We start from the raw sequence: 17925 nt of genomic DNA, 5'->3' as shown, positions 1-17925 counted from the left end.
ATCGACAGCTCGCACCATTTTGTAGGCGGGGTGGCTTCACAAACGGAGGCGTTCCCAAAGGAACGCCTACCGTTTGGGGGCGGCCCCACTGACATAACTCGTGATGTCAGTGGTGAGCTTCCAATGAGCCAAAAGCTCATTGGGGCTTGCGGCAGACGAGACCCTACTACAAGGGTCTCGTTGCAAGCCCCGATGGTCGCGATGGTCTTGACCATCGCGACCATCAACCTGGCCGCTTGCTAAACCTGTGGGAGGTCACCCACAGCTTAGCGAGCGGCCAGGAGGCCGGATTTTAAAAAGGAAGCGGCCGCCCTTAATCAGAGCGAGTGCTCGCATTTTGCGAGCGGCTCTGAATGAGGTCCTTTGTGTGCCTCCTGCCTCAGTAATGTGACTATTCCTCAGTAGCCTGTATATAGATTTCTTTCTTGTAAGGTCATCCCAACTGTCTGATCTTGTCAGGACAGTCCCAATTCGTGGGGGTTTAACTTTTTGGATGGACAGGGGCGGGGCTTAGGTGGATCTGAATGGAGGTTTGTGTGTTTAGTACAGGGGCGTATTTATAATGGGTGCAAGGTGTGCGCGTAGGACCCTGGCTCTAGGGGGGCCTGCACAGCACACCCTGCCCCCATACTTTTTTTTTGTATACTTACCTCTCTGATGTCCCATGGAGTAGCGCTAGAGAAAACACCGGAAAATGGTCGCCGCAACCATTTTCCCGCCGTTTCGCGCATGCGCAGTAGGAAATCACTGGGAAAATGGCTGCCGTACCCCTTGGCGTTGCGGATCAGCGTCGTTCGGCTGCCCAGGTGACTTTGTATAGTTAATGATGAAAAATAAGTTGTGTGAAAGCAGCGAGCAGGGATCGGAAATCTACACTTGGGTGGTGGTGTGGTGGGGTCTTAACATACAAGCCCCTAAATGCAGAGTCGTCATGATTGTAGCAAAAAACACATTGTTCATGATGTATAATATCTATAGCTGTCTGTGACTCTCCAGCTGCGGTGAAACTACAAGTTTCAGCATGCCCTTCCTGCTAGAGCAATGCTAACACTTTGCCTCGCCTTATTACCCCTGCCTGTGCAGTGTTGTTCTCAACACTTTGCCATACTGATAAAAATGCATCTGTAATGTAAAAAAATCTATTCTCCCTAATTGCCTGTTCTGTGCTCTGATGACTTCTAAGCTGAGGACGTATATGGGCTTATAAACCTCAAATCAGGCGTGAGCTTTGCCTTTAGTCTGTCTCCGCCTCCTGATGTACACATAATTGGACCTAAGAGTATTAGAATTGTCTCCAAGAAATGTAAGTAATCCGGGATTTGAATGTGTATATTCCAGCAGATCCTGCACCCCTTAATTAAAGGAATAATACACTTTTAATTGGCATGTTCATGAAATGCTCTACTGATCTCACCAAGGTGCAGTAAAGGACGGCAGCAGCAGATGGCGCCATCCCACCACATTTCAGAGGCCTGTTGTGTTCTGGAAACTATTGTTCATTAATTAAAGACGAACATGAGATGAGATAAACAGACTCTTCTGAATATAATCACGTCCCCCACCCCCGGCATCAGCAGCTTGTGTAGTGCCGGAGAGTGTGTAAGCACTTTCACAGGACATACTCATTTAAATACATTATGTTAATGGTTCTCATACCTGTACTTCTGTCAGGAACTGCAGCTTCCTAATGTATTCCCTGATGGGGATTTACCAAGTGCATTTACATCGATCAGTGTCACACATTAACCCCCTCACTGCCGAGTGTGAAGGCGGCTGGGCATATACATTACTCTCTGAGCATCTGTAACAATGCAAAGCAGAGATAATATTAGCAATCATACTTATTCCCCATTAGTGTACATATTACTATAGAGATGTGCTGGTTACTGTAACAGTCATCTGCTCTGAGATATTGTGTGTAAGACTCCTATCTATCTATCTATCTATCTATCTATCTATCTATCTATCTATCTATCGATAGGTGTGTATCCACTTGCCGATAGTGGAACGACAGTAGGATTACAACATTGTAATGGTACAGTCATTCCTCATCCTGTAAGTGCCTACACTGAACGATATGTCATTCAGTGCAGCCTCCCTCATCCCTAAACATGGTCTATCTGTCGTTAGCAGCAGATTGACCGGCATGTTCAGGTGATTCATGTCGAAAACGACCAGCAGGAGCGTGCATCTCTGGTCGTTTTCGACATTTTACCGCACGATTTGTGAACAATTAATGAGCGATTGAACGATAACGATGTTATTGTTCAATCGCAAATTTTTAATCACGTAGTGGATACGCACCTTAATATCTCTCTATTTCTCTATCTATCTATCTATCTATCTATCTATCTATTTATCACATACTGCCTACTTTTGAAAATGTATTTCAGGGATATTGTGAAAGCAACACTTATGTGCGGGGCGGTAAAGTGGGCGTGTACTGCTACACCTGAGAGGCGTGTCATACATGTGAGGGGCGTATACTGCTACACCTGAGAGGCGTGTCATACATGTGATGGGCGTGTACTGCTACATCTGAGAGGCGTGTCATACATGTGAGGGGCGTATACTGCTACATCTGAGAGGCGTGTCATACATGTGAGTGGCGTGTACTGCTACACCTGAGAGGCGTGTCATACATGTGAGGGGCGTATACTGCTACACCTGAGAGGCGTGTCATACATGTGATGGGCGTATACTGCTACATCTGAGAGGCGTGTCATACATGTGAGGGGCGTATACTGCTACATCTGAGAGGCGTGTCATACATGTGAGGGGCGTATACTGCTACATCTGAGAGGCGTGTCATACATGTGAGGGGCGTATACTGCTACATCTGAGAGGCGTGTCATACATGTGAGTGGCGTATACTGCTACATCTGAGAGGCGTGTCATACATGTGAGGGGCGTATACTGCTACATCTGAGAGGCGTGTCATACATGTGAGGGGCGTATACTGCTACATCTGAGAGGCGTGTCATACATGTGAGGGGCGTATACTGCTACATCTGAGAGGCGTGTCATACATGTGAGGAGCGTATACTGCTACATCTGAGAGGCGTGTCATACATGTGAGGGGCGTATACTGCTACATCTGAGAGGCGTGTCATACATGTGAGTGGCGTATACTGCTACATCTGAGAGGCGTGTCATACATGTGAGGGGCGTATACTGCTACATCTGAGAGGCGTGTCATACATGTGAGTGGCGTATACTGCTACATCTGAGAGGCGTGTCATACATGTGAGAGGCGTGTCATAAAATTGATTTACATCCAAATGTAAATGAGCCCCAAAGCCGTTAGTAAGATCTACTTGTTGATGAAAACACAGAGATACTTCTCAGACAATACATGTAGCCATAGGGATCATTGTGCCTTATACCCAATGCAGGGAAATTACACTAATGATCTTATTTGAATGTATATATCTGTGTTTTGTTTTGTTTTTCAAATATATATAACAGATTCATAATGGTGGTAAGGTGCAATCAGGGAGATTACTGGACTCTTCAGGGAGTCAGGGTGATTGCTACTATTTCAGGGAGTCTCTCTGACAATCAGGGAGAGTTGGCAAGTATGGTCTATCTATCTAGCTCATATCTATCTATCTCTATTTATCTCATATATATGTATCTATTTATATATCTATCTAATATCTTACGATCTATCTATCTATTTATCTATCTCTCTCATATCTCTCTATCTATCTATCTATCTATCTAATATATCTCTATCTCATCTATCTCATATCTATATATCTTTCTCATATCTCTCTCTATCTCATATCTATCTCATATCTAATATCTCTCTATTTATCTCATATCTATCTAGCTCATAGCTATATATCTATCTATATCATATCTATCTAATGTCTATCTCTATTTATCTCATATCTCTATCTATCTCATATCTCTCTCTCTATTGATCTCATATCTATCTATCTAATATCTCTCTATCTCATATCTATCTCATATCTAATATCTCTCTATTTATCTCATATCTATCTAGCTCATTTCTATATATCTATCTATCTATTTCATATCTATCTAATATCTATCTCTACTTATCTCATATCTCTATCTATCTTTCTCATATCTTTAACTCATATCTATCTATCTATCTCATATCTATCTATCTCATATCTATCTATCTCATATCTATCTATCTATCTATCTATCTATCTATCTATCTATCTATCTATCTATCTCATATCTATCTATCTATCTATCTATCTATCTCATATCAATCGATCTATCTCATATCTATCTATCTCATATCTATCTATCTCATATCTAACTATCTCATATCTATTGATCTATCTCATATCTATCTATCTCATATCTATCGATATATCTCTCTATCTCATATCTATTGATCTATCTATCTCATATCTATCGATCTATCTCATATCTATCTCATATCTATCTATCTCATATCTAATTATCGCATATCTATCGCTCTATCGATCTCATATCTATCTATCTCATATCTAACTATCTCATATCTATCGATCTATCTCATATCTAACTATCTCATATCTATCTCATATCTATCTATCTCATATCTATCGATCTATCTCATATCTATCTATCTCATATCTATTGATCTATCTATCTCATATCTATCGATCTATCTCATATCTATCTCATATCTATCTATCTCATATCTAACTATCGCATATCTATCGATCTATCTCATATCTAACTCTCATATCTATCGATCTATCTCATATCTATCTCATATCTATCTATCTCATAGCTATCTATCTATCTATCTATCTATCTATCTCATATCTCTCTCTCTCTATCTATCTCATATCTGTCTATCTCATAGCTATCTATCTATCTATCTATCTATCTATCTATCGATCTATCTCATATCTATCTTTCTCATATCTCTATCTCATTCCTTTCCATATGCACCTTAACCCCAGTAGTGCCCAGTATGTAATGTCCCCAGTTGTGGTCCCTCTTATGCAGGCCCATAGTAGTGCCCCTTATACAGCACCCCCAGTAGTGGTCCCCCTTATGCAGCCCCCCATTAATGCCCCTTATACAGTACCCCCAGTAGTGGTCCCCCTTATGCAGCCCCTCATTAGTTCACCTTATTCAGTGGCCCCAGTAGTGGTCTCCATTATGCAGTCCCCCATGTAGTGGTCCTCCCTATGAAGTGCCCCCAGTAGTGGTCCCCTTATATAGTGCCCCCAGTAGCAGTCCCCCCAATGCAGTGCCCCTTGTAGTAAGCCCCCACCCTATGCCGGGCACTGTAAGTAATATAGTGCCCCCAGCAGTAGTCCCCACCCTATGCCGGGACCCCAGTAGTGGTCCCCCTTATTCAGGCCCTCAGTAGTGATCTCCCCTATACAGTACCCTTATACAGTGCCCCCTGTAGTGGCCCTCCCTATTTAGTGCCCCCAGTAGTGGTCCCCTAGTAGTAAGCCCTTTATATAGTGCCCCCAGTAGTAGATTCCCCCCCCAGTAGTAGTCCCCAGTAGAGGTTCCCCCTCCCGATGCAGTGCCCCCAGTAGTAACCCCCCCCAGTTGTGGTCCCCAGTAGTGCCCCACCCCCAATAGAGGTCCCCCCAGTAATGGTGCCACCACCCCCAGTGCAGAAACACAAGTAAAAATTAAAAAAAAGATACACTTACCTTAATCCACGCACGGGCTCAGGCCACTGCTCCCGCCGCTGCACGTCAGTCCTCCCGGGCTGGCGCGCTCTGCATTATGGGAGATTACCCACTGCAAGAGCCGGAAGGCGGAGCTCATGAGTGAGCTCCAGCCCGGCTCTTGCAGTGGGCGCTGCGGCAGCCAATGAGAGTCTGTCTGACTCTCATTGGCTGCTGGTTAACACTATTGGGTAAGCGCTCAGGGGGAGGGAAGGGGCTTGGCTGTGCAGCACAGGACCGGCGCTGGGTGCAGGGAAGCCTAGCACCGGTCCTGTGTAAATGTGTAACGCTGACCGCTACACCCTAACTCGACCCCCCTTAGTTACGCCACTGCTCTTATCTTTCTCATATCTTTCTATTTATCTCATATCTATCTACGGTATCTATCTAATATCTCTTTATCTCATATCTATCTATCTACGGTATCTATCTAATATCTCTCTATCTCATATCTATCCATCCATCTATATCATATCTATCTATAATATATATTTATATAAAACTAGCTGTTGCCCGCGATGAAATCGTTGCTGCCAACATTTATTTATGTGAGGTGTTCTAGTTGTATTGCTTTGCATAGGGGCCCCGGTGCGGGGTGTGCAGGTCGCCCTCGGAGGCACCCCCCCAGTGACGTCACTGATTTGCCCCACTTATACAGCAGCATTTATTGTCCAGGTGCAAAGTTACTGGTTATTTTCTTTTCTCCCAACTCAGAATTGGCCCATTTGTTGCTATAATTGTAGATGTGAATGTGTTGAAGGGGAGCAGGGGAGAGGTTGTGCAGGGAGAGGAAGGGATGAGTGCAGGGAGAGGGGGGGGTGAGTGCAGGGAGAGGGGGGTGAGTGCAGGGAGAGAGGAGGTGTGAGTGCAGGGAGAGGAAGGGATGAGTGCAGGGAGAGGGGGGGGTGAGTGCAGGGAGAGGGGGGGGGTGTGCAGGGAGAGGGGAGTGAGTGCAGGGAGAGAGGAGGTGTGAGTGCAGGGAGAGGGGGGTGAGTGCAGGGAAGGGGGTGTGCAGGGAGAGGAAGGGATGAGTGCAGGGAGAGGGGGGGGTGAGTGCAGGGAAGGGGGTGTGCAGGGAGAGGGGGTGAGTGCAGGGAGAAAGGAGGTGTGCAGGGAGAGGGGGTGAGTGCAGGGAGAGGGGGGGGTGAGTGCAGGGAAGGGGGTGTGCAGGGAGAGAGGAGGTGTGAGTGCAGGGAGAGGGGGGTGAGTGCAGGGAAGGGGGTGTGCAGGGAGAGGAAGGGATGAGTGCAGGGAGAGGGGGGGGTGAGTGCAGGGAAGGGGGTGTGCAGGGAGAGGGGGTGAGTGCAGGGAGAGGGGGTGTGCAGGGAGAGGGGGTGAGTGCAGGGAGAGGGGGGGTGAGTGCAGGGAAGGGGGTGTGCAGGGAGAGAGGAGGTGTGAGTGCTGGGAGAGGGGGTGTGCAGGGAGTGGGGGTGAGTGCAGGGAGAGAGGAGGTGTGAGTGCAGGGAGAGGGGGTGAGTGCAGGGAGAGGGGGTGAGTGCAGGGAGAGGGGGGGTGAGTGCAGGGAAGGGGGTGTGCAGGGAGAGGGGATGAGTGCAGGGAGAGGTGTGAGTGCAGGGAGAGGGGGTGTGCAGGGAGAGGGGGAGAGTGCAGGGAGAGAGGAGGTGTGAGTGCAGGGAGAGGGGGTGTGCAGGGAGAGGGGGTGAGTGCAGGGAGAGGGGGGGTAAGTGCAGGGAAGGGGGTGTGCAGGGAGAGGGGATGAGTGCAGGGAGAGATTAGGTGTGAGTGCTGGGAGAAAGGGGGTGGTGAGTGCAGGAAGAGGGGGGTAATGAGTGCATGGAAGGGGGTGTGCAGGAGAGGGGGGGGTGAGTGCAGGGAAGGGGGTGTGCAGGGAGAGGGGGTGAGTGCAGGGAGAGAGGAGGTGTGAGTGCAGGGAGAGGGGGTGTGCAGGGAGAGGGGGTGAGTGCAGGGAGAGGGGGTGTGCAGGGAGAGGGGGTGAGTGCAGGGAGAGGGGGGGTGAGTGCAGGGAAGGGGGTGTGCAGGGAGAGAGGAGGTGTGAGTGCTGGGAGAGGGGGTGTGCAGGGAGTGGGGGTGAGTGCAGGGAGAGAGGAGGTGTGAGTACAGGGAGAGGGGGTGAGTGCAGGGAGAGGGGGGGTGAGTGCAGGGAAGGGGGTGTGCAGGGAGAGGGGATGAGTGCAGGGAGAGGTGTGAGTGCAGGGAGAGGGGGTGTGCAGGGAGAGGGGGAGAGTGCAGGGAGAGAGGAGGTGTGAGTGCAGGGAGAGGGGGTGTGCAGGGAGAGGGGGTGAGTGCAGGGAGAGGGGGGGTAAGTGCAGGGAAGGGGGTGTGCAGGGAGAGGGGATGAGTGCAGGGAGAGATTAGGTGTGAGTGCTGGGAGAAAGGGGGTGGTGAGTGCAGGAAGAAGGGGGTAATGAGTGCATGGAAGGGTGTGTGCAGGAGATGGGGTGGTGAGTGCAGGGAGAGGAGGTGTGAGTGCATGGAAAGGGAGTGTGAGTGCAGGGAAGGGAGAGGGGGTGATGAGTGTATGGAAGGGGGTGTGAGTGCAAGGATGGGGGGTGCAGGGAAAGGGAACGGTAAACAGTATTTCAGGTGTCATTTCCCTAAAATCCTCCTGTGCTGTGAGAGCCTGATGGCAATAAGGGGGTGGGTAGGAGGATTTGGGCAGGAGGGTGTAGAGGGAGGGAGAAGTAGGAAAATTTTGGCAGGGGAATATGGGCAGGAGGATATTGCCAGGGGAATATGGGCAGTAGGATATTGTCAGGGGAATATGGGCAGGAGGATTTTGTCAGGGGAATATGGGCAGGAGGATTTTGTCAGGGGAATATGGGCAGGAGGATTTTGTCAGGGGAATATGGGCAGGAGGATATTGTCAGGGGAATATGGGCAGGAGGATTTTTGGGCAGAGTGAGATTGGCAAAGAGATATGGGATGGAGGAGATGGGCAGAGGGATATGAGATGGGCAGAGGGATATGGGATGGAGGAGATGGGCAGAGGGATATGGGATGGAGGAGATGGGCAGAGGGATAAGGGCTGGAGGAGGATTTGGGCAGGGGGTGGGCAGGAGAATGGGATGGGAAGAGAGAGTGACATCAGCGGCCCCTCCCCCGGCACTATCCAGCCCGAGCATCCTCCGATCAGTCACTTACGCGGCAGCCGCACAGCTCGGCGGGGATCTGGGGCTCGGTCCGTGCAGCAGCAGCAGGAACAGCCGCTCTGTGCCCCGGAGCAGGAGGCAGAGCGCCGGGCACCAGGAGGAGGGCACCAGGCAGCAGAGCGCCGGGCACCAGGCAGCAGAGCGCCGGGCACCAGGAGGAGGGCACCAGGCAGCAGAGCGCCGGGCACCAGGAGGAGGGCACCAGGCAGCAGAGCGCCGGGCACCAGGAGGAGGGCACCAGGCAGCAGAGCGCCGGGCACCAGGAGGAGGGCACCAGGCAGCAGAGCGCCGGGCACCAGGAGGAGGGCACCAGGCAGCAGAGCGCCGGGCATTGGGAGACAGACCCCGGGCTCCTCCGCACCCAGCCGGAGGATGTGTAGGAAGCGCTGCGCAGCGCTGGATCCCCGGGCGCCCCCGATGGCCGCTGCCCGCTCCCTGCAGAGCAGAGCCCCCCGCCCGGCCGGCACAGCATGAGGCGTCGCTGGAGGAGCCCGGAGCAGACATGTCGGTGCCTTTGCTGAAGATCGGGGTTGTGCTGAGCACCATGGCGATGATCACCAACTGGATGTCGCAGACGCTGCCCTCCCTGGTGGGACTCAACACCACCCGGCTAACGGCGGCCAGTGCGGGCACCCTGGACAGGAGCACCGGGGTGAGTCACCTGGCGGGGTCCCGGGGTCACTGTCCTGAGAGAGGGGGGTTTCTCTGATCTTTTCTGGGGGGGGTCTCTTTGATTCAATTCCGTGTGGGGGGGGGTCTCTCATTCTGCTCTGGGGGTCTCTTTGATTTTTGTTCTGGGGGGGAGGGGTCTCTCATTCTGCTCTGGGGGTCTCTTTGATTTTTGTTCTGGGGGGGTCTCTGATTCTGTTCTGGGGGGGTCTCTTTGATTCTGTTCTTGGGGGGGAGGGGTCTCTGATTCTGTTCTGGGGGGGTCTCTTTGATTCTGTTCTGGGGGGGGTCTCTTTGATTCTGTTCTGGGGGGGTCTCTTTGATTCTGTTCTGGGGGGGTCTCTTTGATTCTGTTCTGGGGGGGGTCTCTTTGATTCTGTTCTGGGGGGGGTCTCTTTGATTCTGTTCTGGGGGGGTCTCTTTGATTCTGTTCTGGGGGGGGTCTCTTTGATTCTGTTCTGGGGGGGGGTCTCTTTGATTCTGTTCTGGGGGGGGTCTCTTTGATTCTGTTCTGGGGGGGTCTCTTTGATTCTGTTCTGGGGGGGGTCTCTTTGATTCTGTTCTGGGGGGTCTCTTTGATTCTGTTCTGGGGGGGTCTCTTTGATTCTGTTCTGGGGGGGGTCTCTTTGATTCTGTTCTGGGGGGGTCTCTTTGATTCTGTTCTGGGGGGGGTCTTTGTGTCCTGGGGATCTCTAGTCTGTCATAAGGGGCTTTGAGTCTGTCCTGGGGGTCTGTGTACTGGTGGACTCTCTGATTCCGTCATGAGGGGTCTCTATCACTGCCCTGTGGGGTCTCTGTGTCCTAGGGTCTGTCTTGATTTTGACCTGGAGGTCTGTCACTGTCCGGGGTCTCTCTGACTGTCTTGGGGGGGTCACACTTACGCTGTCTATATAAACCCTATAGTGCTACAGCCAGGTATTACTTTGCTCCCTACAGCACTTGAAGAGTTAACCTTTTTCCCAGATATCTGTATGCCCCCCCCCCCCCCCCCATGACCCAGAGAGGGGACTGGGGGGCTGTGATGAGGGGACGTGTTGTGTGTATGTATGATCTCCCTGGGTGAGGACCCTGGTTCTGTTGGAGACACTGAGGCAGAACAGGGGCGACATTTCATTGCTCATTATCTGGGCTGTTAGGAGAGTCTTCATTAGCTAAGCAGGGAGACAGGAGGAATGTGGGCGGACAGGACCCCCATGCCTTACAGCAGCTCACCTCACTGCTCCTTAATACCCTCTGTGTGGGTCATTCCATTCACAGCTCTGATGGGTAGAATATAGGTGCTGTGACCGGATTATATTCCAGGGTCGGGTCCTTTCTATATGGACTAAACACACCTGGTAGTCTCTGAATTCTGGAGATCCTGGGGAATCAGTCTATTACAGGGTGCTTATAGCAATATGCAGTACAGCCCTAAATACATCAGATATCCTGTTACCTCCTGCACCTCAGCAGGCCTTACATTACACGACGCGGCTGGGATCTGTTATCCGGAATCCCACTATCCAGAAAGAATGAATATGTGTGGCAGTCCATCACCCACACTGACATGATCACCATGTACCCCTTTCTGTAGTCACTGTGAGGAGCACTGATATCTCAGAAGAGGGCCAGGGGCACTGTGCGGACAGACAGGGGTGACTCTTCAATGATCTTGATTTGTTCTCAAAATGACAGAAAAACGCTTTTTATCCAGTGGATAATAAACTCCGTTCCACATCTGCAGTATCTGACTGTATAATACATGCACAGTAGGTGCAGTCTGTGTTACAATTGTGTCTCTATAGAGAGACCTGGGAATAATTACTGTAACTCGGTAACATCTGAAAGTGCCTCTAAGTCTGTTCTATTTCCGATGCTCTTAGCCTCGTGCCCCGTGCCAGCATCGCGCCGACTTGGCCGTGAGCCGGCAAGATTGGGTAACAAAGCTTCTCTTGCCGAGTCCTAAGTGTTATTACATGGAGGCGTTTAACCCTTTTGCAGCTGGGCACCTCCTCTGAAGCACGGAACAGGTCTATGATTAAACCATTGCTCTTACAAAAAAAATAAAAAATTCATAGGGAACCAAGAACGTTATACTGTTTTAGTGGTTATATTAGATTAAACAGAATTATTTCTGCTTGCTACGCCACATTCTGCGATTTTTATATGTTTTATATTCCTCGTTTTCCGGCATTGCGGCATTCCGCAACAATAATAATGTCTGGCATTTAACACGAAGATACATGGGACTGAGGAGTATGACTGCGCGGCGGTTTTGCTCTCGGCGTTTTGTCTCCATGTAAATAGCATCTTCATATACAAGCGTTATCCAGGCTAAAGGAAGGTCCCACCTTAACATGTATATTTCTCTCCTTTTACTCCTATTCTAGGTGTTGCCAACCAACCCAGAGGAAAGCTGGCAGGTGTACAGTTCCGCGCAGGACAGCGAGGGCCGATGTATATGTACGGTGGTGGCACCCCAACAGACCATGTGTTCTCGGGACGCTAGGACGAAGCAACTCAGGCAACTATTAGAGAAGGTGAGAGGCGGCTGCCTGTCGTGTCTCTCCAGCAACCGGCTGTCGCGGCGAGGAATGCATTATCCGGGCCCTTTTGTCTGGCTGTAATGGAACACTTGTAAATTGTGTTTTGAAATGATGTAACGATTTGACTGAGTGGAAATCTCTGAGGCGAGGAAATGAAACCATTACAGCTCTCGCCGTGCAGAGAGGGCCCATGTAGAAAGCAATTAGATCAGTAATGAAAGGGGTTAATGCTCAGAGGAACCGCTGGGCTGACTATAGGACGTGGAAAATGATATGTAGTAGGGGGTCTGTCCCTCAAACACTACTACGTTCTCTAGAGGACCTGGTGTTAACCATCACCAGCTCACGTGAACGCACCAGGCTAGAACTCCATGGCTCCTGTGACAGCTGACGTGTGGGGAGCCCGGGGGATTGGTTGCCAGGATTAGATGGCGCACAGGCCGCCTGTCACCTGTTCTCACAAAGTGCACCAGCGTTATAACAGGTTAAAGGGACAGTTAGCTCAGTGAAGTACATCACTGCCGACCATGTCCCATTCTCAAGGCCAGACTGCGCTGTCGCTGGGATCTGTTGGGTACTGATGGGAGTTTAGAGAGACTTTCTCCATCTGTATGCGATTTCATGATAAAGACTCAACTATGACAGAAAACGGGGTAGGGGACATATCTAGCAGTTTACACATGAAGGGAAGCAGGCCTGCTCAGAACACGCCAGTCTCCTTGTACTAAACGTCACCGTGCTACAGTTAGACCACTTCTGATGTTTTTGGTCAGTGTGTGCACCAGTGAAAAGAACAATATCCTCGTTTTTAGTGCAGCTCCCTACAGAAAGCAAATGCACCTTATGCCAGTGTCAGACCATTATATGCAGATAACGGAACGTTCCTGAAATAGGAGGATTATTATAGGGATGAGCTGAGTCTGATGCTCTAGGGGACGTCTAACATTTATTTATTAACACCTGGTAAATTCTCTCTTCCTCCTTCTTTTTTTTTTTTTTTTCTATAGGTGCAAAATATGTCCCAGTCAATAGAGGTACTGGACAGGCGGACTCAGAGGGACCTCCAGTATGTAGAGAGGATGGAGAATCAAATGAAGGGCCTGGAATCCAAATTTAAACAAGTGGAAGAGACACACAGACAGCACCAGGCGAGACAGTTTAAGGTGGGTTCTCGTCCTCTAATGCAAGCTCGAGCAACCTGTGGGGGGGCTCCAGCTGTTGGACTACAATTCCCAGCTGGGCCTGAAAGCCTGTGGCGCTCCGGCTGATGTTGGCCTATACAACCAGCAGGCCTGCTGAGACTTGTAGTACCACAATAGCTGAATCCCCACAGGTTGGCCCACCTTTGCTATAATGCAGTAAGTTCCCATTTTGTTTGAACTATGATTTAATTTGATGAAATGATGTCTAGAGGTTCTCAACTGTAGCTGATCACCGCACGGGGCTTATTCTCCTAGAAAATGATCTAGATATGAACCAGAATATTAGTCTGTACCAATTCTCACTGAGATTCTTCCAGAGACCAGGTATAAGGAGTATAACATGGATAGAGCTCTCTCATCCCAAATATTAGCCACGAGCCTAGTACTGTGTGTAGTCACCATAAAATAATCTGCATTTAATCAGTAAACTCAAACAGTCCCCATCCGTCTTATGGAACAATACCTGGCAGTCAGTGTGCGCTGTGCTCGACTGTTCTGATGAATGGCTGATGCCGTATTGATCATTTACAGTTAATGAACTCAATAATTACGAAAATTAGAGTTAAAAAAAAAGAACATGGAGCATCTAGAGAGGCAGAACATGTAAAGGAGCCATTACTTCCATCTGTTGGGGTAATAACCCATAGACCCCTTACATCCACCAGGCTCCATGTCATTTATCCAGATATTCATGCAGGGATATCCGCAAGTCACTGACTGTCAGGAGCTCATCCCAGCGTTACTGGAGCCGCCTCCCAGGAGTCCATGCTTTGATGTAGAGTTTCACCTTCTAGATAGATAGATAGATAGATGTATCTATCGATGAGCTTTGCCAAGCCTAATGCTGGGTACACACATAAAGATTTTCTGTCCAACCATCCGACTAGTTATTTGGTTGGAATGAAAATCTGGTAACGTATGGGAGTAACTGATGATCAGCAATTTGCTCCTAAATGCCAGAAAACAGATGAAAATTGTCGGTCAGACAAGTTTGTTAAATGTTTGAGCTAAACAATTTGTTCAAACAACAGTTTTTGTCCATTTTCCGGCGTTTGGGAGCAAATTGCTGATTGTCATTTACTATCATACGTTACTAGATTTTCATTCCAACCAATCAACTAGTTGGATGGTTGGACAGATAATCTTTACGTGTGTACCCAGCTTAACTGATCAAACCTCGTAGAGAGGAAAAACACCAACTGTTATCTTTAGAGTTTACACCAGAAGATAATACAGGATAAATATCGGTGCAGAGAGAAGGGACCTTCACGTTTTAGTGTCAGATGATACGACGTAGTCACCAGTGGGAAGAGACGGTGTGTAGCCACGTTCCGGGTCCCCAGGCGCGCTGTGTACTGCAGAGAGACATGAATTAAATAGGACAACACTCAGACAGACGTAGCAGGGAGGATTACACAACAGCCACATGAATGTACACTATTATTCAGCAGCGGATCACTCACAGGGTCAAGTATCTATGTTTGCTCCCTTGTTCCCCTCTAAGGTAACCCTCCAAAATGCTCCCACGACAAGTGTAAGGGAATAATCCTAATGAGACCCTACTGATTTGCCCCTTACCACAATTATTGCTCATTCTCATACAATTTGCACACTTATAATAGGGCTAAAGGACATTTCCATTTTCAAATTAATTTATTGTGTGTTTGTACATGATCTCCAGCTGCTGCGGCCCTAGACGTTGCCTTTTTCTTCTTTCTGTGTTTTTCAGCCATGTGTTTAAATCATGGTAAATTTAGCATTAATATTTCTTTAATATAAAGAGTAATCATTGAGAATACTAGAAGAGTTTTGGGGGTGGAATACAGTGTAGTTGTAAAGATAACAGAGTGATATGGGTTGTGTACGGGATTGCGGCAGTCTGGATGCCGGTGATCAGAATAGTACCGACAGCGGCATCGCGACACAGGTAAGTACCCTAACGCTAACCCCTAATCCTGGCCCCCCTAACCCTCCCCTCCTGCAGCCTAATCCTAACCCCTAATACTTTCCTTCGGGATGTCAGCGGTCGGGATTCTGAAGCCGGGATACTAACTGCATCCCAGTAATAAATGGGAAAAGCACAAATCAGTCAGTACATAAGGCAGGATTGTTCTGCTGTCCTGAGATATGGCATAGGTCAGTACATAAGGCAGGATTGTTCTGCTGTCCTGAGATACGGCATAGGTCAGCACATAAGGCAGGATTGTTCTGCTGTCCTGAGATACGGCATAGGTCAGCACATAAGGCAGGATTGTTCTGCTGTCCTGAGATACGGCATAGGTCAGTACATAAGGCAGGATTGTTCTGCTGTCCTGAGATACGGCATAGGTCAGCACATAAGGCAGGATTGTTCTGCTGTCCTGAGATACGGCATAGGTCATTACATAAGGCAGGATTGTTCTGCTGTCCTGAGATACGGCATAGGTCAGTACATAAGGCAGGTTTATATTGCTGTCCTGAGATACGGCATAGGTCAGTACATAAGGCAGGATTGTTTTGCTGTCCTGAGATACGGCATAGGTCAGTACATAAGGCAGGATTGTTTTGCTGTCCTGAGATACGGCATAGGTCAGTACATAAGGCAGGTTTATATTGCTGTCCTGAGATACGGCAGAGGTCAGTACATAAGGCAGGATTGTTTTGCTGTCCTGAGATACGGCATAGGTCAGTACATAAGGCAGGATTGTTCTGCTGTCCTGAGATACGGCATAGGTCAGTACATAAGGCAGGATTGTTCTGCTGTCCTGAGATACGGCATAGGTCAGTACATAAGGCAGGTTTATATTGCTGTTCTGAGATATGGCATAGGTCAGTACATAAGGCAGGTTTATATTGCTGTCCTGAGATACGGCAGAGGTCAGTACATAAGGCAGGATTGTTTTGCTGTCCTGAGATACGGCATAGGTCAGTACATAAGGCAGGATTGTTCTACTGTCCTGAGATACGGCATAGGTCAGTACATAAGGCAGGATTGTTCTGCTGTCCTGAGATACGGCATAGGTTAGTACATAAGGCAGGATTGTTTTGCTGTCCTGAGATACGGCATAGGTCAGTACAAAAGGCAGGATTGTTTTGCTGTCCTGAGATACGGCATAGGTCAGTACATAAGGCAGGATTGTTTTGCTGTCCTGAGATACGGCATAGGTCAGTACATAAGGCAGGATTGTTCTGCTGTCCTGAGATACGGCATAGGTCAGTACATAAGGCAGGATTGTTCTGCTGTCCTGAGATACGGCATAGGTCAGCACTCTGATGCTGAGAGTGCAGGAGAACTGTGATCCTGTCAATACAAGGCTGAGGAACACAGAAAGAAAAGTTGCAGGAGGGTATGCACTTTAATGAACATGGCTCCCAACATCTAAACCGAGAGCAGTAATTCCGCCCTAAGTATTGATTCTATAAACGTCCTCTCCATTGACAAAGTGACATTTTTGGTAAATGGCGTCTCGGCTCATTGTGATGGCGCACGTCCGGTGATGAGGTCATAGTGCAGCAGAAATGAGGCGCGTCACTTGTTAATTAGAGACCAATTGATGTAAGACTGCTCGTATGTTAATCATGCTGCCATTTCCCCAAGCCCCAAGGTCAAACAGGAGACACCTGAAATATATTCTAGTTTATTTTGCAGCATTTATTAATAACAATCCCACCATCCTCTACTAGGCCATTATTATACATACATACATACATACATACGTACATACATACAACATTGAAATCTACACCATATGTTTGTATAATCATAGTCAGGGCTGGGGCTGGTCTCCGTGTAACTGCTGGTTTTGTAAATCTGCTAAAGAACAATGGCTGCAGTTTTCTTGTACATAATTATGTATGTGAATTGCAATGCCCAGCTTTTTTAGCTGTAGTCAAACTGCGCCCACAGAAGAGGCATCGATCCTGCCTTTAGAACCCTTTTATAGCTACCAGCACAATCCCGCGAACAGGCCCCATCGTCCTGATTTAACCTCCAAACATCATTGCAAATCGTTACCACCAGTTCTCTCAAATGGCACCTTAAAGACTCTGCTGTGCTGTGGCCATTAAGTTCTGTATAGTCATAAAAAGAATGAAATGCCAGTCACTCCCACGTGCCAGTATATAAAACGCACACGCTATAGTTCCAAGTACCGATGCTCTCGGCGGCAGCTAATCAGCCAGATCGGGAGAACAGCGGTTATTAGGGGGAAGAGTAGAGCTATGACCGTGGGATCATGTCGTTGGCTCAACACATCTATAATTCAGGGCGAGTGTTAGACAGATTTCTAAGACTGGCTGATTTACGAGTCAAAGACTTGGGGAGTAGTTGGAGCAATCTTCTTTTTAATTATGGGCAGTAAATGAGCATTAATTGTGTTTGCATGGAATTGACCCTCCTGCAAATTTGTATTCAGATCAAATAATTGGAATTAAATGATTATCGGATAAGTGAGCAGACTTTAGCTGCACACGTTGCAGCAGAAATGAGCAACTAGTAGAACTACAAATCCCAGCATAGCTGCCTAGGGATCCACCCCAACTACAGGTTGTCATGTGTTCTCTGTAGTACACTGAAAGCCGGGCAGTTATTAAATGTCATTAAAGCGGACACGATATTATGGGAACTCGTGTTTCATTCATGTGCTGGCGCAGGAGAGCAGCGGCAGAGCGGTGTAACCAGCCAAGGGCACCTCTGTCGGAGCCATCGCTGTCACCTGCTCCCGTCTAATTGCTCCCGCTGGGAGAGTGG

At 48.6% G+C, this 17925-nt stretch overlaps 1 protein-coding gene across 3 annotated transcripts in view; it reads left to right on the top strand.

The window, feature by feature from the left end:
- OLFM1 (olfactomedin 1) overlaps positions 1-17925 on the top strand; it is a 109522-nt gene that overhangs the window by 65872 nt on the left and 25725 nt on the right. For 2 of the 3 annotated variants that reach the window (XM_088453036.1, XM_088453035.1), the window contains 2 exons: positions 11839-11988; positions 13002-13157. In XM_088453036.1, the coding sequence (XP_088309162.1) occupies positions 11839-11988; positions 13002-13157 (306 nt within the window). Of the gene's footprint in view, positions 1-8707; positions 9453-11838; positions 11989-13001; positions 13158-17925 lie in introns of those variants that run through there. The other variant, XM_088453034.1, reaches the window with a different exon arrangement.

Source organism: Taudactylus pleione, unplaced genomic scaffold (genome assembly GCF_031769625.1).
Source record: "Taudactylus pleione unplaced genomic scaffold, aTauple2 ptg000566l, whole genome shotgun sequence".
NCBI classification, from domain to species: Eukaryota; Metazoa; Chordata; class Amphibia; order Anura; family Myobatrachidae; genus Taudactylus; species Taudactylus pleione.
This window is presented reverse-complemented; position numbering and strand designations above follow the sequence as displayed.